The 25,768-nt window shown below is 36.6% G+C and overlaps 1 protein-coding gene across 1 annotated transcript in view; it reads left to right on the plus strand.

The window, feature by feature from the left end:
* The window catches only part of Adamtsl1 (ADAMTS like 1), a 369,220-nt gene that overhangs the window by 129,113 nt on the left and 214,339 nt on the right, over positions 1-25,768 (plus strand). The window contains exons 5-7 of the mRNA XM_027950603.3: positions 5,798-5,924; positions 19,080-19,154; positions 22,579-22,736. Of these exons, the coding sequence (XP_027806404.2) occupies positions 5,798-5,924; positions 19,080-19,154; positions 22,579-22,736 (360 nt within the window). The remainder of the gene's footprint in view (positions 1-5,797; positions 5,925-19,079; positions 19,155-22,578; positions 22,737-25,768) is intronic.

The raw sequence follows: 25,768 nt of genomic DNA on the forward strand, positions 1-25,768 counted from the left end.
GGAGCTTCTCACTTTCTATGGCAGCTGAGATTTTTAAAAAATTATAAAATAAGCAAAACTCTACAATCATTTTGGATGAAGATGGGGTTAGATCTTGTATCCAGCTGACATCTAGTAACAGAATACTAATAAACTGCATGAGGTCAAAAAAGTTTTCACCTTTACAAAAAGATTCCATGTAGTTGCCAAAGTCATGAGTGATCATTATCTCACATAATGTTTTGTCCAGAATGGGTGAGTCTGGGGATTCAGAGACCTGAAAATTGCCTTTCATGACATTTTGCTAACGATGAACATAGGTGCACTTAGGAAATGGTCTCGAAAAAATATTAGCCCTTTTCAGTAATTCTTGCTCATACATCAAGATGGAGGTTTAGATTTGGCCAATAGTCATCACTTTGCATACAGGTATGTCATCAGTGACTACACCCTATATTTGCCTATCACCTACATTGGAAATGTTAGACAACCCATATGTGCTTGATGTTTGTGTTTCATTGATTTGCCAGTATTCATTATGCATCTCAAATGTCAAATATTGTGTTAAGCAGCAGAGATATAAAGTTTAGTAAAACACATGCTCTCAATTAACTCATTTTCTGGTGTAAAGACAAACATGTTTGTTAAACTCAATATCAATTATATGACAATTTGAATTGGGTATATATCAAAGAAAGTCCAAACTAATAGACCGAATGTGGTTTAGGAACAGAGCTCTCTCTCTCTCCCCCTCCCTCACTCCCTCCCTTCCTCTCTCTTTTTTTTCTCTCTCTCTCCCCCCATCTTTAGTTCAAGGCTCCCATTCTCAAGCTTGTCTTGTTTTTCCAAATGTCTACTGGAGCCAACAGGAAGGTAAGAAGGTAGCAGCAGAAGGGAGCTCTCCCCAGCTGTCAGTTTCTTTTAAGTATCCTTCTTAGAATACACAACACATTCACTTTTATTTCACCAATTACAACTTGGTAACAGGGCCAATTCTTTTAACTAGATATACTGCCATCTCAAGTAAAACTGGAGTTCTACTACAGAGAAAAGCGGGAGAAGGTAGGTATTGAGTGGTAACCAGTAATCTCTGCAACACAGAGATACGACCAAAAGGCTAAGGAAGCATAGAGCAATAAAGCAGTTAGCTCTGGACTCTGGAAAAAGACTTTTTGGAGAATGAGACACTTAATTTAGGGTTTGAAAGATAAATAAAATTTTTCCAAATAAAGAATTGGTCAAGGGGATTCTTGACAGAAGTAACAGCATGTGCAAAGGCACCGAGGGAATCTGGCATTATATCTGCCAATTCTGCTCATTCATGCATTCCTAGTTATTTTTCTCTGCTAGTAATAATTGGTCTTAAAATAACAGTTTAATTTTTAATTAATCTAAGTTACTCAAGATCAACAGATTAAAATATGTCGAAAATGATTACCCTGGTATAATTGCAAACAATTTTCCACTTGGACCAAAACAAGAACATTTTATCTGATGATAAAGTCTTCCACATTTTAAAAATAATTGAGTTAGAATATTTTGGCATCTTAAAGAGAAATTGATACAGAGAAAAGAACAAACACAATCGTGTCAGGGAGATGTTTGCCTTTTAAACACCAAAGTTAAACAACACACGCCCATTTAGAATTGTCTTGGTTCACATCCTGGAGTCCATAAACCCACACTGAGAGTGCTAAGTCAGGGGCCTGGCCAAGTTAGCCTTAAAGTATGTCACCTCATATTTAGCTATTCCTAATATGACTGTTACTTTGGATCCATGAAGCTGAATTGTTCTTTTCTTAAAATGGTTTTGGAACCATAAGAAATCTTTAGAATTAGAGAAGGATTTTCATGATTATCTCCTTTGGCTCTGTTAGAGACATCAGAGTCTGCAAACAAAATTTTCCAGAGAAACTTAAATCTTTCGAGAAACCTGAAATTCCTATAATTGAAGGAGTAAATCCCGTTAGGTTTGAGAAGACTGGGAATATATATTCCCATGCCCACTGCCCAGCTTGTCCTCCCACATAGTTAGGGATCTTGTAAGATTAAGCCCATCTCTCTTCAGTTTTGAGCTGCAGAACAGGAGGGTCAGTACTCCTTTGCTGACTAAAATAGGACGGCCGTGCTTCTTGAAAGGAGTCCACCCGCCAAGGCAATCCAGTGATTTTAGTCTTGTGACATTCTTTTATTTTTGCCAACTTTGGTTTTTGCTTCCTCTCTAATTAGCTAGGATCTAGGCATTCCTAAAAGATATGGCAAACCTCACAGCAACACCTCCCTCCAGCTGGTAACTCTTGACTCCTCATTCGCTTCTCAGCTCCAAAAATCTCTTCCTCCGTCAATTCCTCTTTGGTCTCTCTAACCAAATAAATTCTCCATATTTTATCCTCTCAGTGTACCATGTGCCTGTGTTTTATAGCTTTTCTCATCATTCTTGTTTTACTTTTATTGTGTGTGATATTTGAGTAATAGCTGCCTCTCTCACTAGACTGTACGTCTCAGGAGGATGGGCCCATATGTGCTTAAATTCACCATTGAATTTTGCTTCCAGTACAGTGCCTGGCCCATAGCAGGTCTTCAATAAATGTTACTTAAATGGTTAAATGACTTAAAAAAATAGATACACTACAATCACATTTCACACTATACTCAGAATCAAATATATGATCAGTTCATGTGTGGGGCCATCTACAGATAAGAATTTTTAGAATAATTTTTCTATAGTTACATAGAAACATACCAAAGAAGTCTTAAGCCAGCATGTTTTTGGCTTTGCATGGATGAAACCTGGTTGAATTGTGATACGACCTCCTTGCAGCCTCTGAGTAGATGAGGTGACCACAGTGAACCCACAGGATGGAGCCAATCTGCCTTTGTTCCCCACTTTAGGATTCAGCACGATATTGTCCTAATATCTCTGCTTTAAAAAATTTGCAATTATTGAAGGCATTGTTGCTTTGTCATCTATTTAAGACATGTTTGGGTTTTCAAATTTAAAAAAAAATATATGCATTACTATATTTTAAAAATAGAGTCCATATATAACACAGTGCTAAATAATTATTTTTTAAATGTTGGCTTAACTATATGTTTATAATTACTAATTAAAGGTATGAAAGGAAAATCAAGCCTCAAGGAAGGACAAGGTTTACTAAAGAAGGATGAATTGCAAAAACTTTTTGGAGATACACCCCTTCAAATATCACTCCAGTTCTCATAATTTAAACAGTTTGGGATAGAATGAGTCCAAATGTTAGCTCAAACTAGAACTATAACATATATAACCTGGTATAATTTGAAATTGATTCTTTATTTTATTTCATTTCTCTTTTTTTTTTTTTTTGGTGGTAGTACTGGGGATTGAACACACAGGTGCTCTACCCCAGACCTTTTTTTATTTTTTATTTTGATACAGGATCTTACTAAGTTTCCATAGCTAGACTTGATCTTGCAATCCTCCTGCCTTGACCTCCTAAATAGGTAAAATTATAGCCATGCACCACTACTCCTGTCTGGATTTGATGGTTTTAAAAATCAAACATTAGAAAGAAAAGAATAAAGATGCCCTTCAATGGATGAATGGATTAAAAAAATGTGGCATATATACACAATGGAATATTACTCAGCACTAAAAATATAACAAGATCATGGCATTTTCAGGGAAATGGATGGCATTAGAGCAGATTATGCTGAGTGAAGTTAGCCAATTCCTAAAAAACAAATTCCGAATGTCTTCTCTGATATAAAGGGGGTGATTCAAAATGGGGTAGGGAGGAAGAGCATGAGAAGAAGATTTATCACTAAATAAGGAAGAGAGGTGGGAGGGAATGGGAGGGAGAAGGGGAATTGCACGGAAGATGGAAGGAGACCCTCATGGTTATACAGAATACCTGTATGACGATGTGAGGAAAAAAAGTGTGTCACATTAGATTGGGTAGAGAGAAGTGAGGGAGGGGAGGGGAGGGGAAGGGGGATAGGAAGGACAGCAGAATAAAATAGACATGATTATTACTGTGTGTATATACGTGACTGCATGACCAATATGATTCTATAACCTGTACACTCAGAAAAATGAGAAATTATACCCCATCTGATTCAAATGTATGATATGTTAAGATTGTTGTACTGTCATGTGTATCTAATTAAAACAAATAAAAGATAATATGGAAAAAAAGAAATATTAAAAACATCAACTACAGCAAAAAAAATAAGTTTCCCCACTTACTTTGTAAAGACTTGTGACTTTATCAAGTCTAATTTGGACTAAGCATAAATGTTTTATTAGGAGCCTTTAGAACCTGGCTTATTACTAGCCAAGAGACCTTAGGCAAGATTAATAGCCTCAAGTATAAGGTGGGGATATCATATATAATCGTTGTGGGAATCAATGACGTATCTATATTGTGTTTGGTACAGGAGAGGCCCAGGCAAAGAACAGGCTCTGCCACCCTCCATTCCAACCCTCCAGTTTCCTCCATATAAATTCATGGACCTCATGTCTGATAGCTGGTTCTGTCTCTTTTTTTCTTAGCTGAAGTGCTAGTTAGAAAAGAAGGTATCTTCACTTCATTCAGCAATACTTTATTAACTTATAGTCCACTAAACATTCTTCCAGTTGCTTGGAATGTGTCAATAGGCCCAACATACAACCCCTACCCTTATGTAGCTCACATTCTAAGGGACATAGAGAACCTGCAGATTATTTGTAAAATGCTTCCTGCTGCTTACCTCATGACTGAATATTTTATCATTTTATCAAATCATAAGTATTGACACTGGGAAATATTTTTTAATTTTTTAAAATTTTAATTTGTTATATATGACAACAGAATGCATTACAATTCATATTACACATATAGAACACGATTTTTCATATCTCTGGTTAGACACAAAGTTCAGTCACATTCTTCATGTCTTCATACATGTACTTAGGGTAATGATGATCATCCCATTCCAAAGTCCTTTCTACCCTTCTAATCCCTCCCTACCACTGCCTCCCCTTTCCCCTAACTAGAGTTCATTTAATCCTCCCATCCCACCCCCCTACAGCATATTATGAATCAGCATCCTTAAATCAGAGAAATCATTTGGCATTTGTTTTTTCTTTTGGGGGGGGGGATTGGCTAATTTTACTTAGCATTATATTCTCCAGCTCCATCCATTTACCTGCAAATGCCATGATATTATTCTCTTTTATTGATGAGTAATATTCCATTGTGTATATATACCACATTTTCTTTATCTATTCATCTACTGAAGGGCACCTAGGTCGGTTCCACAGTTTAGCTATTGTGAATTGTGCTGCTATAAACATTGATGTGACTGTGTCCCTGTAGTATGCTGTTTTTAAGTCCTTTGGGTTTAGACACATGCGTGGGATAGTTGGGTCAAATGGTGGTTCCATCCCAGATTTCCAAGGAATCTCCATACTGCTTTCCATATTGGCTGCACCAATTTTCAGTCCCACCAGCAATGTATGAGTGGGCCTTTTGACACTGGGAAATATTTTTAAATTAATATTCTGTCATAGCAATAGTTCTTCTCTCCCTTACTCTTTCCCCATTCTTTCCTTTTCCCATTCTCTCCCTTCTACCTTCTTCCTATTTATATATTTGAACTATAAAGATATCTTTACCCATGTTATTTTTATTTCTTCTTAGCTTGGTTCAAACTGTTTCATCTCAGTCCCCTTCACAGGAAGTATGTTTTGGGGTCCCCGGGGATAAAGGGAGGGTCATTTGGTGGCAAATAGCCTTACATGGATCCCAGCATTGGGAGAAGCCCCGTTGAATTACACCTCTCTCTCTCTTGTTAGATCGTTGGCTGTGACCACCAGCTGGGAAGCACCGTCAAGGAGGATAACTGTGGGGTCTGCAATGGAGATGGGTCCACCTGCCGGCTGGTCCGAGGGCAGTATAAATCCCAGCTCTCTGCAACTAAATGTAAGACACTACAGAGAAGGGGCAATCTTTGGACTTGTTAACTTGTTATCCTTCCCTGGCTCAGCTCTGGTTCCCTGAGCAACCAGGGAAATAACACCTCCACCAAAGTGGAGAAGAATTTGAAAATGCTGAAGAAAGCTTCATGTCCCCACTTTGTGGATCAGTTTATATGGGTCAAGTCAGGTCACTGGTTGCAATGCCAAGAAGGAACTCTCTCCTTCTGAGGCTCAGCAGGAGGGAACTAGACATGTGTCTAGAGATGCTCTCTGAGCAAACATGGATTCTCCTGCCCAATACGAGTATGGACTATATTCAAGCTCCTGCCTGGGATATAGAGGAGAGAGTGGGAAGCTGGACACCACTCCCCTGCTGTCACTGTCAAATCACGTGATTTGCATTTACCAAGGGGCCTTTCAGAATTAATATTGGCAGTGATTATGTAAAGCCCTTTATTGATCTTTATGTCCCGAATTCTCTACACCAGCAAATATGTGCTTACTGTATATGCATGTGCTGAGAATTTTAGCTGATCATCTCACTTAATCTTTTTAGCAATCACCAGAGCAAAGTAGTATTAATTTCCAGGAGGTGGATAAGATGACTGAAGCTAACTAGATTATGTGACTTTCTTAAAGTCACAGAGCTATAAAGATCCAGATAAGACCACTCTGATACTCAAGGACATACACATTTAATAGTATTTTGTCCTTGCTTGGCCTATTTTCTCCAGATATTACCTTTATCCAGAATCTCAATTGATCTGTGATTCAGGATCTCTTTCCACCCTGTCTCCCCTGACTCAGGAAATGAAAATGAGTGTCTTTGCTCAGTGTGGTTTTGTTCTCCTGACTTGTCAATTTGTTGGAGAAAAACAATTGGCTTAAGGTGAGTTTGTGGCTTTAAATGGACTTGGAGGTCAAGAAGGAAGATAAGTGCAATTGTTCTGAGGTACCCTGGAGAACTATTCAGAGAGGTCATAAGGCGACTTGCCAGAAGGGTGGGCCTGGGGAAGAAGGAGCAGGAAGACAGACCTCGGGCCTTCAACACAGGTGGAGGGGAAAAAACAAACAAACAAACAAAAAAACAGAGGCACAAGTTTCAGGAACTCTCCACCTTCTAGCTTCCCAGAAGCCATGAAAAATGTAATTCTGTAAAAATTAAAAATTTTTTAAAAGACTGTCAGGCTAAACTGAGGATGAGGTAACTTAGACATTAATACAGTACATTCAGGTGAGAGTTTTCTTTGGTCATGTGTTGTAACTTTTATAAGATGAAAAATTAAAGAAATTTGAAGATAGAAACCAGGAATGATTAGAGGCATGATTCTGAGATTCAACTCTGAAGCTATGGTTGGATATTTAAGGGAACAATTACATTGGAAGGGCAACTCTTGGGCTATAATCGTAGCTCAGTGGTAGAGTGCTTGCCTGGCATGTGTGAGGCACTAGGGTCAATTCACAGCACCTCATATAAATAAATAAATAAGATAAAAGTGACAACTAAAAAGGAGAGGAGGAGGAGGAGGAGACGACTCTTGCCTCTTATAGAATTCTTTAAGGAATACTGGAAAAATTAAAATCTTTCTATTTGTCACATAATTGAGCCAGTGCCCATTATCTAGGAATGACCACGGGCACAAAGGGGGATGCTGAGTATGTGTAATAACTACTGTCTGGTGACTTCGGACAGCATGTCTTCCTGGTGGGGATCCTTCTGTATTCTCATGCCCCCCACCTTTCATTTTCGCGGAGGAGCCAGAACACTGATCCAGTAGACATTCTTCTTGTCCTCCTGTTAGGGAGTGACTCATGACCGCTGGGCCTTGAATCACAAAGGTGTAACAAAGGTGAAGAAACTCTTAAGGAAAAAAAAATGAAACAAATTGGGAGCCATATGTCAAGTTCAGGTCTGCAAACAAATACTTCAATGAAAAGTGCTCTATTCAAGACCAACAGTGGGTAAATTATATAACACACAAGCTGATGATTATACATAATGACAAAGTGCAATTGATTCGTTTACCTGAGCACTGATGATGCCTCATGACAAAGTGATTTATATCAATAAAGTCCAGCATATGCAATGCACCTCACCACAATCTATAGCAGATGCTGACCAAACTGCCTCACTTACGTTTTCTCCACCCCAGAAGAATCTTCTACCCTACATTTACAGACTGCAAGGCAGCCCACAGGCAGGGAAGATTAGGCTGCTCTGCAGGACCCAGAGTGCTGGCCAGGTGAGCTGTGCTCCACCCCTGAGGGTCTGGAGGAGTTCTGCCAGGTCTTTCCTCAAGTTCTGCCAAAAGGAGCCATAAGCCAGCCACATGCTCTTTTCGAACTCCTAGCATTTGGATTCCCCACATTGAACTCATTTTCTTTCTAAATTTATATCCAAGGTTTCTTTTTTTTTTTTTTCCCCGTATGTTATCAAGACTCAGGGGAACAAAGAAAAAACAGAAGAGTGGAGAAAGACTAAGGTCGAACATGCCAGAAGGAAAAAGAGAAATCAGAGGAACTTATCAAATGGCTGCCATTTATTGGTGAATAAAAAAGAAACCATTTTGTAGGAAAAGACATTATAATTGACTATTACAAATACAGACCATGGAAATAAAGAAAAATCAAGGCTCTTCCCTCTTTTTAAAAGTACAAGACTATCTTTACATTTTTTTCCTGGTTACTTCTAGACTTGCCCAGCCTAATTAAAGAAAAAAAAATAATCAATTAGTTAACATTACCTTGCTTTCCATTCTTAGAATTTAAATGTTCATTTTCCCACAAGTTTTATTAACTTGTATCATATTATGTCTTTTCCAAATATACTTAGAAAGTTCTTAGACCTAGAGCCAGCCTATTTGCTATTAATTTGTCTACAACTTTACGGACCTCTCATCTCTGTATTTTGAAACCACCTGGGAATCCTAAAACTCTCTCTCTCTCTCTCTACCTTTCTTGAGTGGCAGAGGCCAGATAAACTAATTTATATCCAGATAAAATGAGTCTCTAATACTCAAAGATGTGCTACTCAGACTGTGACTCATAGTGATTTATAACGGCTATGGGCAAACATATTCCTGGACTATAAATCTGGCAAATTATTAATAATAAAACAAATACATATAAATCCCTATAAGTACAAAATACATATGATTTTTAAAGACAGTATAAAGTAGTAAATAAATTTCCACCTTGTGCCTAGATGTTTCAAGCTATAACCATTAGCCACTCAAGGATATATATTCATATGGTCAACAGCAAGTACTTGCTGGGCATCTGCTATATGCTTAGGAACTGTTCTAGGTGCTGGAAACACAGAAAAGACAAAAATCCTTTTGTGCATATACTAGTTTGAGGGGCAGATCGATGAAACATACATAAAATGCATATATGCCATAAGGTGTTAGGAACTATAGAAAAAGTAAAGCAGGGAGAAGCACATGAGATGGGGATGGGCTGCCAGCCAGGAGTGTTGGAGTGGAATTGCAATTTTAATAGGTTACTAAGGAAAGGACTCATTGATAAGAAAGCATTTGAACAAGGATTTGATGGAGGATGAGGAGAGCATACTGCAAGTCATGGGGAAGAGAAAAAGCAAATGCAAAGTTCCTGTAATATGTACATTTGTGACATATTTTACAAAGAACAAAGAAGTTGATGGTGACTACAGTGAAAGTGAGTTTCAAAAATTCTAGAGGAAATTATGAAGGCAGGAAGTCATCAGATGGGGTTAGAATGGCCTGGGCATTGCAGAGTCATGTAAGGACTTTGGCTCTTAGTCTGAATGAGAGGAAAAGTCAGCAGGATTTTGAACAGAAGACTGACTTCTCTTGATTTATTTTTTTAAGGGATCACTCCATCCATGCTGAAAGTAGACTGTAGTGGAAGTAGGGAAACAGATGGGAAGCTACTATAGTAGGTCAGGTCACTGATGATGATGGCTTGGACCAGTAACTGTGGAAGGGAATAAAAGTGGTCCAATTCTGGATATAGTGTATTTCTTTGAATCTAAGACATCACTGATTGCAAGATGCACCATTATTTTAGGTGCTATAGGTGGAGAAAAAACAGCCATTGAAACTAAGAAACTATGACACAATGCTTTCAGATCACTTAGGGTTTTTACTTCATAGTTTTTAAAAGATCTATTTTAAATTTAGAAATATTTTAAATCATCGGTTACCCTTGTGCATACAACTGAAATAAATTGAGAAGTAAAACTAAACTAAGGCTTTTTCTCAAACAACTCTTTTAAATCACTTTTGACTTTGTACAACATCAGGAGCTCTTATGTCAGAGCATTTTGAAAAGAATACACAAAATAATTCAAATCTTTTGATACTGGTCCTTAAAAAACAATTTATTGAGCTATTAATTGGCACTTTATGAATAGCATCTTTAAAGTGTACAGTGCACACACTGTGCAACCATCCCTATGACCAAGGTCATAAACATATCCACCATCCAAAAGTTTTCTTGTGCCCCTTATAATCCTTCCGGTTTCTTCCTGAACCTTCCCCCAGGTAACCACAAATGCTCTTTTGTCACTACAGATAAGATTGCATTTCTGGACTTTCATATAATTTGATTTATACAATACATACTTGCTCTGTCTGGTTTCTTTTATTCAGCATTATTTTGAGATTCATTAATATTGCAGTACCAATACTTCATTTTATTTTATTGCTGAGTGATAATTTCATCATATGGACATACCACATTTTTTTACCCATTTGTTGATGGGCAGCTGAGTTGTTTCCACATTGAGGCTTTTGTAAATAAAGTTCTTATGAACATTCACGTATGGACATACACTTTGATTTCTGTAGGATAAATTCCTAGGAGTAGGATGGCTGGATCATATGGTAGGTGTATATTTCACATTTTAAGAAATTGCCACACTTTTTTTCCAGAGCGGCTTACTATTTTTCATTTCCATCAGCAGTACATGAGAATTTCACATGTTCTGCATTCTTGCCATCACTTGGTATTATTGGTATTTTTCATTTTTAGCCATTGTAATTATTATGTAGTGGTATCTCACCACTGTTTTAGTTTGCATTTTCCTGAGGTCTAATCATATGGAATATCTTTCACGTTTTACTAGTTTATAATTGCTGCTATAGCAAATTAGCACAACTTAATGACTTAACGCAGTACAAATTTATTATTTTGTAGTTCTTTGAAGGTCAGAAGTTCAAAAGGGGTTTCATTGTGCTAAAATCAAGCTGTTAGCAGGCCTGTGTTCCTTCTGGAAGCACTGAGAGAGAATCCATTTTCTTCTGTATTGATTTTCCACCTTCTAAAGACCATATGCACCGAGGTATTTTAAAGCCAGCAACATAGCATCTAAAGGTTTCTCTCTGACTCTAATCTCTTCTTCTGCTTCCCTCTTCTATAGTGAGAATGTTTTTGATTCCATTAATTCCACTCAGATAATGCAGGACAATCATTTTGTTTCAAAATCAGCTGATAAGAAATCTTAATTCCATCAGCAGCTTTAATATACTCTTGCCTTGTGACATAGCATGCTCATTAATTGATGGTCATCTTCGGTGGAAGACATGTTATTCAACCTAGAATACATGTGCTTATTTACTCTTGGGTATAGGGTCAATTCAAGTATTTTGTGTTTTGTTTGTTTTGGTACTGGAGATTGAATCCAGGAGTGCTGTACCAGTGAGCTATGTCCCAGTCCCTTTCATTCTATTTTGAGATAGGATCTCACTAAGGTGCCCAGGCTGGCTTCAAAATTTAGATTCTCCTACCTCAGCCTCCCAAGTAGCTGAGATTATAGCTGTATACCACCAGGCTAAGCCTTTTACTCCCTCAAAAAATAAGCTGTTTTGTTTTAAAATAGGTTGTACTGTGGACTTTTTAGAATTATTTATATATTCTAGGTATAAATTCTTTGTTCTATATGTGATTTTAAAATATTCTCTCAGTCTGTAGCTTTTTACCCCCAAATTACTTAACATTATCTTTCACAGAATGAAATTTTTTATTTAGATGAAGACCAAGCTATCAATGTTTTTCTTTCATGGATTATGCTTTTAATGTCATATCCAAGAACTCCTTGCCTAACCTGAGGTTACAAAGATTTCTCCTGTTTTATTCTAAAAGTAGCATAGTTTAACATTTTTACCTTTAGATCTATGACCTATTTTCAGTTACTTTTATGTACGATATAAGGTTTACATCTAGGTTTATTGCGTGCGTGTGTGTGTGTGTGTTGTGTGTGTGTGTGTGTGTGTGTGTGAGAGAGAGAGAGAGAGAGAGAGAGAGAGAGAGAGAGAGACCCAATTCTTCCAGCACGGTTTGTTGAAAAGGCATCCTTTCCTCCCCTGAATTACCTTTAAATCTTTGTCTAAATTCCACTGACCATTTCTATACATCTGTTTCTGGACTCTCTCTATTTTGGTATATGTATCTATCTCTTCACCAATGCCGCATTGTTTGCTGACTATACCTTCAAATCAGGTAGTATAATTCCTGAAACTTTTCTTTTGAACTAATTTTTGATATTCCATTCTGTTTCTTTGCCTTTCCATAAAAATTTTAAAGTCTGCTTATCGATAGCCACAAAAAAAAAAAAAATGTCTTCAGAATTTTCACTAGAATTCTACAAATTTATTTGGCAGGAAGGAGAATAATTTGACTTCTTTATTATGTTTGGTCACCCAATCTCTGAGGACTTTCTTGTCTCTCCATTGATGTAGATTGTCTTTGATTTCCTTCACTAGCCCTTAATACTTTTCAGCATATAGATCCTATATACTTTAGTTAGAGTTATACTTCTTGTACTTTCTTTTAGCAAATGTTGTTATGTTCTTTATTTTCATTCTGATTGTATATTGCTAGTCTATAAAAACATGATTGATTTTTGTGTGTGAGCTATGTATTTTGCAAACTCACATAATCATTCTAAGAGATTCTTAGTAGGTTTCTGGAATTTTCTACTTAAACAATAATGTTGTTCACAAACAAGGACAATTTTGCTTCTACTTTTTCAATTTGCAAGTTATTTATTTCTTTTTTTTCTGGCCTTATTGGACTGGCTAGGGCATGCAATACAATAGTGAACAGGAGTAGTAAGAATGGACATCTTGATTTAATCTTAAGAGGAAAGCATTTCATTTCTCACCAGTGAATATGATGTTGGCTATAAGTTTTTGTAAATATTCTTCAGCACAATGAGGAAGTTCCCTTCTTTTCCTAGTTGATTGAGTTATTATAATAATGCTAAATTTTTATCAAATTCTTTCTCTGCCTCAAGTGATAATCGTGCAGTTTTCTTTTTTATTTATTTTTTATTTTGATGCAGTGCATAAATTGGTTTTCAAATAAAGAACCAACCTTCCATTCCTGGGATAAATCCCACTTGGTCATAGTGATAAACTGGGATAAATGAGTCTTGGGATAAACTCTTTTTAGTCATTGCTGTTCTATATATAGATCTGGCTTCATTTGCCAACATATCTATATTCATGAGATATACTGCCCTTTAGTATTTTTTTTTAATTTTTTAGTTGTAGTTAGACACAATACCTTTATTTTATTTATTAATTTGTATGTGGTGCTGAGGATTGAACCCAGTGCCTCACACATGCTAGGCAAGCACTCTACCACTGAGCCACAACCCTAGCCCTATAGTATTCTTTTTTTGGGTACTGTTTTGTTTGGTTTTAGGACAAGCATAATACTACCCTCATCTAATTAGCTGGGAAATGATCCCTCATCTCCTATGTTCTGGATAAGACTGTATGGAAATGATGTTATTTCTTGTTCAAATGGTTGGTAGCATTTACTAGTGAAATCTTGTGGACCTAGATTTCTTTTTCGGTACTTAACTTGTTAAATATATGGAATAGAGTTATAATGACTATTTTAATGTCCAATTCTGTGTTTTGATTGTTTAGCTTTTCACTTTAATATGGAATAATGGAATATATATGTATGTATTTGTTTGTTGTTTTATATGCCTGGTAATTTTTGACTGGATGCCAATCATTGTGAATTTTATTTTTGAGGTACTAGATATTTTTGTATTTCTATAAATAGTCTTGAACTTTGTTCTGGGAGTAGTTAACTTGAACTTGATCGTTTGGGGTCTTAAAATTTGGTAGGTGGAACCAAAGCCATCTTTGACCTAGACTTAATTATGCCTTTCCACTGAGATAAGTTCCTTCTAGACACTGGACGTTCCATGACTTATGAAGTTTTTAGGTCTGGCTGGTGGGATGAGGTGCTAGTCTCAGGCCTGTGTGAGCACCATGTTGTCTTCCTTATAGTTCGTTCACCAGCCTAAAGCAATTGCCTCACGTCTATGGATTGATCAGTGTACTGCTGGATACATCAAGGGGACCATCTTAGCTCTTAGTTCTCTGTTGTATACTCTCTCCTGTCTGGTACTTCGTTCTATAAATTCTAACGCTTGGATTCCTTGGACTTTTAGTTTTGTCTCAAGTCATGGAATCTACCAACCTCTACTATAGAACTTCCATTTCCAAAGCCACAGCCAGGAAGTTCTTGCAAGGCAATAATCTAGGGCAATATTAGGACTTACCTCATTTATTCCCTGAATCTCAGGAATTTCTGCCCTTTTTGCCTGATGTCCATTGTCTTAAAAACCTTGGTTTCATATAATTTTGTCATGATTTTTTGGTTGTTTCGGGCAGAATGGTAAATCTGGTCTTTGTTACTTCACAGAGGCAGAAGTCCTGGTGCTTTGCTCTTAACTTGCCTTTGAAATTATGTCGCTCTAAACACCTTTTGACTCCCTCTTTGAAAATGTTAAGCTCTTCTGATGCTTCACCTCCCTGCAACCACCACAATCATTTGATTCCTGAGAGCTAAATGAGTGTGTTCTGTTGTTTTCGAATTTTCTTCAGAGCTGCTCCATTTCACAAGTTTGATACTAGCTGTTCTGATGTTAGCACCTCTGTAGGCAGATAGCTGTGACCAATTCCTCTCTGGGTGAGAGGAAATTTAAGGCACTATAGTGTGAGAGATACTCTCATTTTATATTTGTTAAAATAGGAAATGTTGTTCGTCTCAGAATCAATGAAATGGGGTATTTTGACAATAGGATTTTCTAACTTATTAAATATAAAAATGAACAAAAGATTTTGGCCTAGGAATCTGAAAGGATGAAATTTTCCAGTTGGGGAAGCAGAGAACATCTTGTTTGGTCTGTGCAGCATACATTCTCCCATGCGTCCTCCATTATGCAATTACTGATAAATAAATACACACACACACACACACACACACACACGTATATATATTTGTAGTACCAGGGATTGAATCCCAGGGGTACTCTGCCACTGAGACACACAGCCACCCCTTTTTATTTTTATTCTGAGACAGGGTTTCACTAGATTGCCCAGGCTGGCTGGACAGCCAACTAGCTGGTCAGAGGTGTGTGCCACCACACCTGACTACTTGATATATTTTAGGGATAGTAAAATTGGCATGTAGGTTTAAAATATATCATTAAAACCTCATCAGTTACAGCAGAAAAATTTTTATGTAGCCAATTGTATTAGCAACAATGGATCTTTCATTTAAAAAAAATGGAATTAAGGATTAGCGACAATGTTGAGAGAGAAGATTCTTTAAAAAAACACGAATTTATTAACAACTAAAAATAAGATAAACTCAGATATTAGAATAGGAAAGCCTGTTTTTTCAAAATTTTAGCATTATCACCTTTCTCTGATACACCAATAAATCTCACAGAACATTCACATATTGCAAAATTTAAAAACTAATATATAAAATGTTCTATGTAAAAAAGTATAGAATATACATGTCAATATAGTTTTTTTAGAGGAAACCTTAGGTAAAATTCTTGGTAGTCATTTCCTTGAGAAAGGACATTTACAATTCATATATATGAAATGACAGAATTTATGATTCCCATAGAAAGCTTGTCCATTTAACTGAGAAAGAGGTTATCTAATCTGTGAAGCTGGTCTTTGAATATTATTGACATATTTTTAAAAATACATCTAATAGCCTGGCACCATGGTTCTTCCAGAAAAGCCAGGAGATATTTGGCAGGTGTACCTGGTCATAAAACAGCGTGCCTTTGTAGGAAAGGGTAATCAGAGGAATGAAGGGCACTGTAATAGAGATGTGGATACCTGCCTCACCAGCCACACTGCTACATTAATCACACAGGAGGCAGGTGTTACAAGACACCAGATTGCACTTGGATTCTGGGATCTCTCTGTCTGTCTGTTTCTCTCTCTCTCTCTCTCTCTCTCTCTCTCTCTCTGGTACTAGGAATTGAACCTAGTGGTGCTCTATCACTGAGCTACATCCCCAGCCCTTTTTATTTTTTTATTTTGAGATAGGGTCTCACTAAGTTCTTCAAACTGGCCTCAAACTTTCTATCTTTCTGCCTCAGGCTCCCCAAATAGTCTCAGATCTCTTAAACACTTTTTGGTGTACAACACTGTAGTAGAAGCCAAGTAGAAGAATCCCCCAAACTGTCCCAAATTACCAAGAATTTATCAGCAAATATGACAATTTTAATATAAGTACAACTCAAAAGAGCAGTTTTTTTTGTCAGCGTACAGAAAATGAAAAATCTAACTTTCTTCCCTATTTTGCTTTTCTTAAATTAAGAGCACCATTTCTTAAACCCTGGGTTAAATAGAGTGAAATAGGTTCAGGACTCCTTAAGAAACCAAATAATGAGCTTTTGGGATTTCCATGATCAGTACACAGGATTTCCCCACATGTTTTTCCTTAGATTCCTTTTTCAGGGACTACTATGTGGGGCTGATGGTTTTTTGTTTTGGTTTGGTTTGGTTTGGTTTTTGTTGTGGTTGTTGTTGTTGTTTTTGTTGTGGATGATAACGATGATGATTATTATTATTTGTCTTCTTTGAGTCCCTGGTTCCTAAGTTGGAGCATGACACTAAGAGACAATTTAAAACTATCTGTAGAATAAAGTGATGAATTTATTAATTTTCTAGTGACCTTCCAGGAGCCCATCAGACCTTTTCTCAGTAGAAGAATAGACCGAGAGTCTTCCTGCCTCAGTGCTGTATACTGCCACTGGCTCAAGTTTGCACCAGCCTGAGTTCCTCCATTTTTCTCTTTGACTAGACAAGTGTAGAGGGCAGCAGAAGATATTCTGCTTTTTTTCTGGTCTATTTTCTTCATCCTGCCCTCTTCCCCACCCCCTACAGAAACTTCTAGGTTCCTAACCCCGTCATCTTCCTGGATCATACAAATGTTACAACAACAGCCAAAAGCCCAGGGTTAATGCCTCAGTGTGTGAATGTGTTCCTTCTCAGCAAAGCAAGAGTGAGGCCGCCGGAGTTGTGTGGGGGTCAGAAGCCTGCCGCTGAGCATTGCAGGCCAAACAGACAGCTTCCCTTTTACTTGCACTTTATTTGACCTGTGGATAAACAAAGACATTCTATTTCTAGAAATCCCATTGTTTTCACTGCTTTGAATTTCTTTTGCAAACTTAAAAATTAATGTCTTTATGCAAGGCATAGAAGGCTCTGTGGGCCAGCCTGAACATTTTTGAGTTCCTTGTCTATATTCCCCCTTACATTTTTTTTTATATACCACAAAATCTTAGCTCTGTGGAATTCAGCCTTTTCTTCAACAATGCATGACATTAAAAACAGCTATAAGGGTGTAGTGTGAGTAGAATATTCAATATTGCAGAGAACTCATAAGTGTAACCTCTTCAGGGCAGGAATTAAGATCTGATTCTCCTTCTTCAGTCGATGGGTCATGTGCTAGGGGCCTTGGAGTATTTAAAAACACTCTAAAAGTCTTTCAGTCCCTATTTTGAAAGAGATTTGCAAGAGAGGGAGGAAACTAAAATGTACAGAATATCTAGTGTACCTAGTGTATTCCAGACATTTCATCTATGTAGCTCTATCCATCCTTATATCTTTTCATGACAATATTATAAAGTAGTTGTTGCATTCTTTGTTTTATAAACAAGGAAACCAAGAACCAGGAAAGTTAGATGAATTCTAAGATTCACTATTTAAGTTCTCCCCAAACTAAGATGATTATGTTAAGGTTTAGAGGAACTGAGTAACTTTGGGGATTCTTTTATTTAAACTAAATTGTTCCCATGAGAGGGTGATAATGTCTAATATTGGAAAGATTTGTAGGAACCAAGAATCAACGGAGCTTCTGAAGTGCTGGTGAGTTCCTGAGAATGGGTCTTTCTTGTCCTTTGAAGGACCTTTCAATCCATTTGACCTTGGACTTCATTATGCTTCTCAGAGGCTGCATTTTTCATCCTAGAATTATCTCTGGCTACATCAACGTTGTGGGTGAAAGTAAATAGCATAATTTAAGTGAAAGTGCAATTCTGCAGTGCTATGTAAATATATATTATTGCCATATATATAAATATATATTATTGGGGTATAATTGGGGAGCTTATAATGTTCCTCTAATCTTTAAAAAGAACTCTGTTTCTAATAATTTAGGCTCAATTGGTAAAGAGTCTGATAATTAATCTACTATAAAATGATCTATGATTCAGCCAACTGTAAAAAATATATTTCAAAAGAGAGGGGGTTATATATCGAAAAATGCTAACCACCATATATGGAGTTCTTACAATATGCAGTATGTGAAGAACTAGGTAGAACAACCAGAGGCATGACTTCTGTCCTTGAAGGGTTTAAAGCACATAATCATATTATCACCTCCTTTTATCTTTCCTACTCATCCCAGAACACTGCCAGTGAGAAGTCCAGATTCTAATGTGATACATTCATAAATTCATCCTTCAAACATTAGAATTCCTTTATATTTTAAAATCCAACACAAATGCTGTAATCCAGGGAAACTTGATGGTTCAAGGCCAGATTTCAAAATCAAAAAGGAAAATGTTCAATCAATATGTCAACATACCAAAACTCACATTTTCTTTATAAGGCCAAATCCTCACTATGTTAACCAGTGACTGGCTTCTTTGGCATATTTTATTTTGAAGAAGGTAGACATTTTAATACCCAAACATTGTATTTCCCTTTTCAAACACAAAAACAAACTCTCAGTTTTTTAAAAGTTATGTTAAGTCACTGCCTTTGTACAAGAGACAATTAATAGTTTTGTGTCAAATTATGTGCTTTTAAAATTTTGCTTTGTTTCTCTCTAGTAGATGATACCGTGGTTGCCATTCCCTACGGAAGTAGACACATTCGCCTTGTCCTAAAAGGACCTGATCACTTGTGTAAGTAAACCCAATGTTTTCCTTTGGGGATTGGGAGGTTTTGCCATTATTATTTATTTTTGTTCCAGAAAGTATTAAAACACAAGAGTACAAATCTCTCCACTCTATCAGAATATGATATTTTGTCTCTCTTTTGGCTGCCTGATGAGATGGCAGAAACCTCTGTGGTAATTACTGATAGCCACAGTCATCCTGAAAAATGCAAATAGATGGTCCTGATGAGATGTTCATGGGGGTTGGGCACATGCTTATGCTCTTCTTTCTCTTTAATCCATCTCAATCTTTTTTTTTAATCTCACCACTCCTTTCTTCTTCCTCTTTCCAACCCTTCCTTTCTTTCCTTCATTTTTCCCCCTAATCTCATATTCCGTTACTTAATCAATCCAGATAAACACAAAACTACTAAACAAACTGAAATCTCCAAATATTAAACCAGGGCCCTTATATATTAGAATTCAGGATTAGAAGGTAATTAGAAACCCAAGGATCAAATGATAGCTTTAGCCCTCTAAGGTTTGTGCAAAAATTGATCTCTAGTCATGCCAGGGCAGCAATGCACAGTCAGATTACTTTTTTTATTACTGCTTAGTTCGTTTTAGATGTACATCTGTAAGTTACAAGCAGAAACTTATAGGCTATAAACAAAGGTGAAGGTGGGAGAGATTATGCTAACATTTTCTAAGAAATTTGGTTTCATTTGAAGGCTTTCACCTCATTTGGTCCCTTGAGCCCTCTAATCTCTAATCTAATTGTTCCTGGATTCCCACAAAGACATCCCTTATCTTCTCTCCTTCTCCTCTCCAACACGTCTATGAAACCAATTTAAATAGCAAGTATTATTTTTTAGTAATTAGATTATAATGAATGAAACCGTGCTAGAAAGACCAACAAGAGGAAGAGAATCAGAACCTGTGAAAGTTAATATAGCATACTCTAGTCTTCAAAAATAAAAATGAATATTTTTCATCAAAAAGGTAGGATATGAAGGGTCCTGTGAAACAAAAGAATAAGTGAAGTACAGTTTAGGCAAAATGAAAAAGCACCGATAAGTCACCTTATATTGGTCCAAATTATTTTCTAATTCTGAACAGTCTTATAAAAGATAGCATTCACATGCCAAAGTTAATATATGCATGTATAGTATTACCAGTCAAATGATTTGTTTTTCCCCTTGAGAACTGGACAGAGCTAACTGATGGTGTAACAACCCCACTCAGAAACAGTATTTTTGTCAGCAGTAACAGAGACAGAAATAAAATATTCAGTCTGAGATTACTATTAAGTGGGGGAATGACTCCTCATTGCAGAAAAAGATTTAAAAGAAAAATTGATTTTTATAAATATATTAGTCTCCCAAGTTTCCTGATTACATAATCACCAAGAAATTGAAGAATTGTCCTTATTTGGTTTAATTGATTTGCAGATGTGATAGGTAAAGACTGAAATGATATTCATAAATGATGAAAAGCTATATATGGTCTGTTTTTTTTCCACCCAACACACATACTGTTGGCAAATGTAGCTGTTTTGTTTTGTTTTGTTCTGTTGCTGTTGTTGTTTTGCATTTGGCATGTATTTCAGCAGAATGAATGTGGAAGTGATTCCCTGTTTCTCCTGCAGCCCTTTTGCCCTTCATTCCCAGAAACTGGTTCAGTATGGGACTAACCTTAAATATTTAGTGCCAGATCAGAAGACTAGGTGATCTTGTCCAGCCCCAGCTCATCTTTAATCAAAAGTACATCGAGAAGAACAGCTGGGACACCTCTTCATAAAATTGAATCAGATGTTCAGATCCAGGCCTAGACCTCCAGGATTTTTCCAAAACTATGTTAATTCATGTTCTGGAGCTATTTCTGCAATTGCACGTAAGGCAGCTTGAGGAATAAAGGCTGGAGGAAGGAGATTCAGCACTGCGGCTTTCCTCTTTTGATGATAAATATGATTCCCAAATCCAGTGTCCCCTTGAGGTTCTCCTGTGGGGCCCTATGTCCTGTGGGGTTCTCTCCATCCTGGGGCAGAATGGTAAAGCCTGACATATCCTATGAGAAGGGCTCCACAGACTTCATCAGAAGGTCACTGTGTATTTAGTTGAATACCAACATTTTCCATCTTTGGTATTCCTTAGAGTAGAGAACTTGAGGTAGTCTGAGTCTCAAATAATAAAGTACAAAATACTTTAGGTACTTGAGTACCTCCAGAGACCTTAAAATTGTTTTTAACACAGAACCCCAATCATTAAACAGATAAGAATAGAGCCATTCTGACTGAAGCTGTGGTAGGAAGCCTGGAGCGCCACACAAGCCTTCTGTCTTTCTGCTGAACAGGCACTGCCAAGACCAAAGGTTTTGTGCAATTTTAGAAACAATTAGACTTAATCCATCTATTTTTCTTCATCTCCTAGACAATTTCTATAGATCCCCTGTCAGTCAGAGGAGAACATAGTCTTCTCTGGCATACATATCATAAGCAATATCATCCCAGTTTGTTCTGATTTCATACAACAAATGATGTTTCATAGACTCTGTCATTGACAAAATTCAGATTTAAATGCTGCAGGAATCAAGTTTTCTTTTTGTATCAAGTACTTATAAAATACTATATATGTGTATAACATTGAATTAGTTATCAAAATTAATTTTTAAAAGAGAAAAGGTAAAAAAGAATAGCCCCTGTCTTTAAGCCACTACAGTTTTGGTTTTTGGTACCACGGATTGAACCTGCTTAACTACTGAAACACATCCCCAGCCCTTTTTATTTATTGATTTTTTTAAAATTTTTGACACAGGGTCTTGCTAAGTTGCTTAGGGCCTCACTAAGTTGCTGAAGCTGGCTTTGAACTTATGATCCTCCAGCCTCAGCCTCCAGAGCTGCTGGGATTGCAGGTATGCACTACTGTACTCGGTCACTATAGTTTCTTCATCCTGAGCAATAGCATATATGAATTAGCAACCAGAATTTAAAAAAAAAAAAAACTCAAGTTAAAGCCTAAATATAAACCCTCATGGATGCTGAGGCAACTCTGAGATGCACCTGGGATCTCATAGGACAAAAAGAAGAGTGAAGGATAGCCCAAACTGAGGGCCATCCAAACAGAAATCACTGAGTTGTGTATGGGAGATGGTTTAATCAAAGAAAAAGGGTTGCTGTAGATTGGTGTTTCCACAGGAGGTCATCTGAGCAAATCAAACTTTTTTTGTGACTGGAGCCTTGAATGCTTGGCTAATGAATTTTAAAATAATTTTATTTGTAGCATAAATTCCTATGTGATCCAGAAATGCCTATATATTTCATTTATATCACTATATAAATAAAAAAAATCACTATATCCATAGCTCAAAACTTTGTTACATAAACTGTGCTTACATGTGGTCTATCGTAGCCCCGGGAACATTTCTCTTTCCTCTTCATGTGTCTGATTACATAGATTTGGAAACCAAAACCCTCCAAGGGGCTAAAGGTGAAAACAGCCTCAGCTCTACAGGAACATTTCTCGTGGACAATTCTACTGTGGACTTCCAGAAATTTCCAGACAAAGAGATTCTGAGAATGGCTGGACCACTGACAGCAGATTTCATCGTCAAGGTGAGCCCACTTAGGTATCCTATTTTCAAGCTACATCCAAACTGATGGTACTTACTATCTCCCAAAGAGAGATTACACATTAAGTTTTGATATATATTTGAAAAGGCTATTTGTTATCTAGGAAATATTTAATTCAAAGTTATTGAGCAGGCTACATCTAGACTTAATAAGAATATATTATTTTGGGGAATATCTTTATTCGTATATACATGCACATACATATATACATACACAATATACATACACATACACTCATGCATATATGTGTGTATATGTCACTATATATATGTGTGTGTATGTATGTATTCATAAACATATATTTATATGTATTGTTATATATATTGATATATATATCAACAATATATATAAATATATGTTATTGATTAAAATGACCCCACCTAAGAATCCAGGGTATCATTGGTTGGGGGATATAAACTTTCTAAACAATTAGGATAGAGTCATTGCCTCATAGAGTATCCTCAGTAAAAGTAAAATACAAACAGATTATCGCAGACATAGGTTTGGTCCACTAATCATGCTTGCAATGGCAAGTTCTGTTTTCTCTTTTCCTGGCAATAAGACTAACTTGTTTCCTTCTATCAGAGCTTCCCTACTCTTCAAGGTAATATAAAACACATTGCTGGAAGCAACATACACATTCTGTTGGAAAAATGCACACACTGGGAGAACGTTTGGGAATCACAATAAAATAAAACATATTTTTTGCTTCAGTAGGTCAGGAGGACCTGAAGGATTTCAGCTGTAAAGCTGTAAAACTTGTAATGTGTCCAGGACTCCATAAATTTTTTTTCATCATGGGACTTGGAGCCAGAGGACATTTGATTTAAGCTAAGACTTGATGACCCCATGGCAGCTGAAAGTAAAAATGCATATAGGAAAATGTGATAGGCAGTGAGGCTGGAATGGAAGAAGGGTTGCAGAATTCTATCCTCTGTGCCTAAATGCATGGTAGCTCTTTTTAATCTAGTCCAGATGCCAACCACATGGACATGGACAAGAAGCTACAAACCATTAGAAATAGCTCACAATAGGAATTATATTGTAGGAATTAAATAATTTCTGTTAAGTAAGCGAATTCAGAAAAGAAATGAGATATGTCTTTACTCTTGGAAGTCCTTAGAGTATGTTGAATAGATCATTTATACCATAGTAATTTCCCCCATGGCCTTGCAAGGGTTCATCTAGAATTGAATTCAAATAACATTATACCTTTTTAAATAGTTCATAGCACTGTCAAATGCATTTCATCTATCTAGTTGTCTTCTGTGCACTACTACTTGGATATCCTATAGGCCCAATGAGCTCAACATATTTAAAATTGAACTTGTCTAGCTCTTTTAGATAAGAAGTGCATCATCTATCCAGGAAAGTCAGAAACCTTTGATTCACTCTGATATTGCCTTCTCTTAAACCAAACACTAAACGTTGCCTGGTTTGCCTCTATTTCACCTCTCAGGATTTTTTTTTTTCTTCTCCATCCTTGCTGTCTCTGTCTTATGTAGTCAGGCCTTCCCATTTTCTCACCTGAGCTAATACCATGGACTCTGAGTAATTTTCCAGCCTCTGATCCATCATGTATGTTGCCTTCAGAATGAGTTTTTGAAGTCATAATTCCACTTTCCATAATCCTTCATAGTCCCTCACCACTACTCACTGCTCTGAAGTTAAAATGCAAATGCATAGCATAGTATCTATGGGTACTATCGAGTATCTGGATTCTGCCTACCTTTCCAGCCTCACCTTTAATGTTGCCCTGTTTCAGCCAGTGAATGACTTCATGCCCTCACACCTTCCTTCTCACAGGCTCAGTGACTTTGTAAAGCGCAGTGTTCTCTGCCTGGAATGCTCTCCATTTTTTCTTGCATTCTCTTCAGTAACTCCTGTTTGTTCTTTGATTTCTTCTTCCAGAAGTATTCCAGAACTTCATCCCAAATTTCTGTTCGCATTGGGTTTCTGTATTTGTATTCATATCTCCATAAGAAGAGACCAGTGAGCTTGAGCAAGTGCTGAGTGGATAAGGAATATTGCATAAAGCAATTGTTTGAGAAGAGCAGATGCTGACATCTGTTTTACCCACCAGAAAACTTAGCTTCAGGGAAGTTGAATGACACCTAAGTACACCCATGGTAAACCAGGACTAGAAATCACATCTCTTTTCTTCCGGCCCAGAACTCTTTTCAGTATTCTATGTTGCTTCAGTATTTTATTATTTCCTCTTAAGAGTTCACTACAAAACATCAGGAATCAAATAAATGTAACCTTATTTTAAGACAAATTATGTAAAATTAAAGTGAATTTACATGTTTGGAAAAGAGCCAGATAATTTCAGAAAATATAGAAGAAAAAGAAGAAAAATACCTTTTTTCCAATGATTTGTCATGAAATAACTTTTTCTTCTCCAATTTTCCTCATGAAAATTAGCCTTTGATTAGCCTTTGATTTATCATTTTCCACAATTCAGTATTAAAAATTATATAATAGTATGTAATTTGGCTTTTAATGTAATTCAAAATTTAGTCTCTTCTGCACTATATATTTTTTATTAATCAGATACCCTTTATAAATTTAAAAGGCAGTGTATCTAATTCTTAAGCCAATTTCACATTAATAAACTTCATTAGAAAGAATCTCTATAATCAGCAGATTCCATGTGTATATATATTTTCTTTATCTATTCATCCATTGATAGACACTTAGATTGATCACATATCTGCCAGTGTAAATGATGCTGTAATAAACATGGGCATGCAGATGTTTCTTCAATTAGTTGATTTCATTTCCTTTAGATGTATACCCAGGAGTGGGATTGTTGAAGCATATGATAGTTCTACTTTTAATTTTTTTGAGGAACCCCCATATTGTTTTTAAGTAGTTAGACCACTTTACATCCTCACCAACAGTATGAGAGTTTCCTTTTCTGTACATTGTTGCTGACACTAATCTTTTGTCTCTTCTATAATAGCAACCATTCTAACAGACTTGAGGTGACATCTCATAGCAGTTTTGATTGC

This window comes from Marmota flaviventris, chromosome 13 (genome assembly GCF_047511675.1).
Source record: "Marmota flaviventris isolate mMarFla1 chromosome 13, mMarFla1.hap1, whole genome shotgun sequence".
In the NCBI taxonomy this organism is placed as follows: Eukaryota; Metazoa; Chordata; class Mammalia; order Rodentia; family Sciuridae; genus Marmota; species Marmota flaviventris.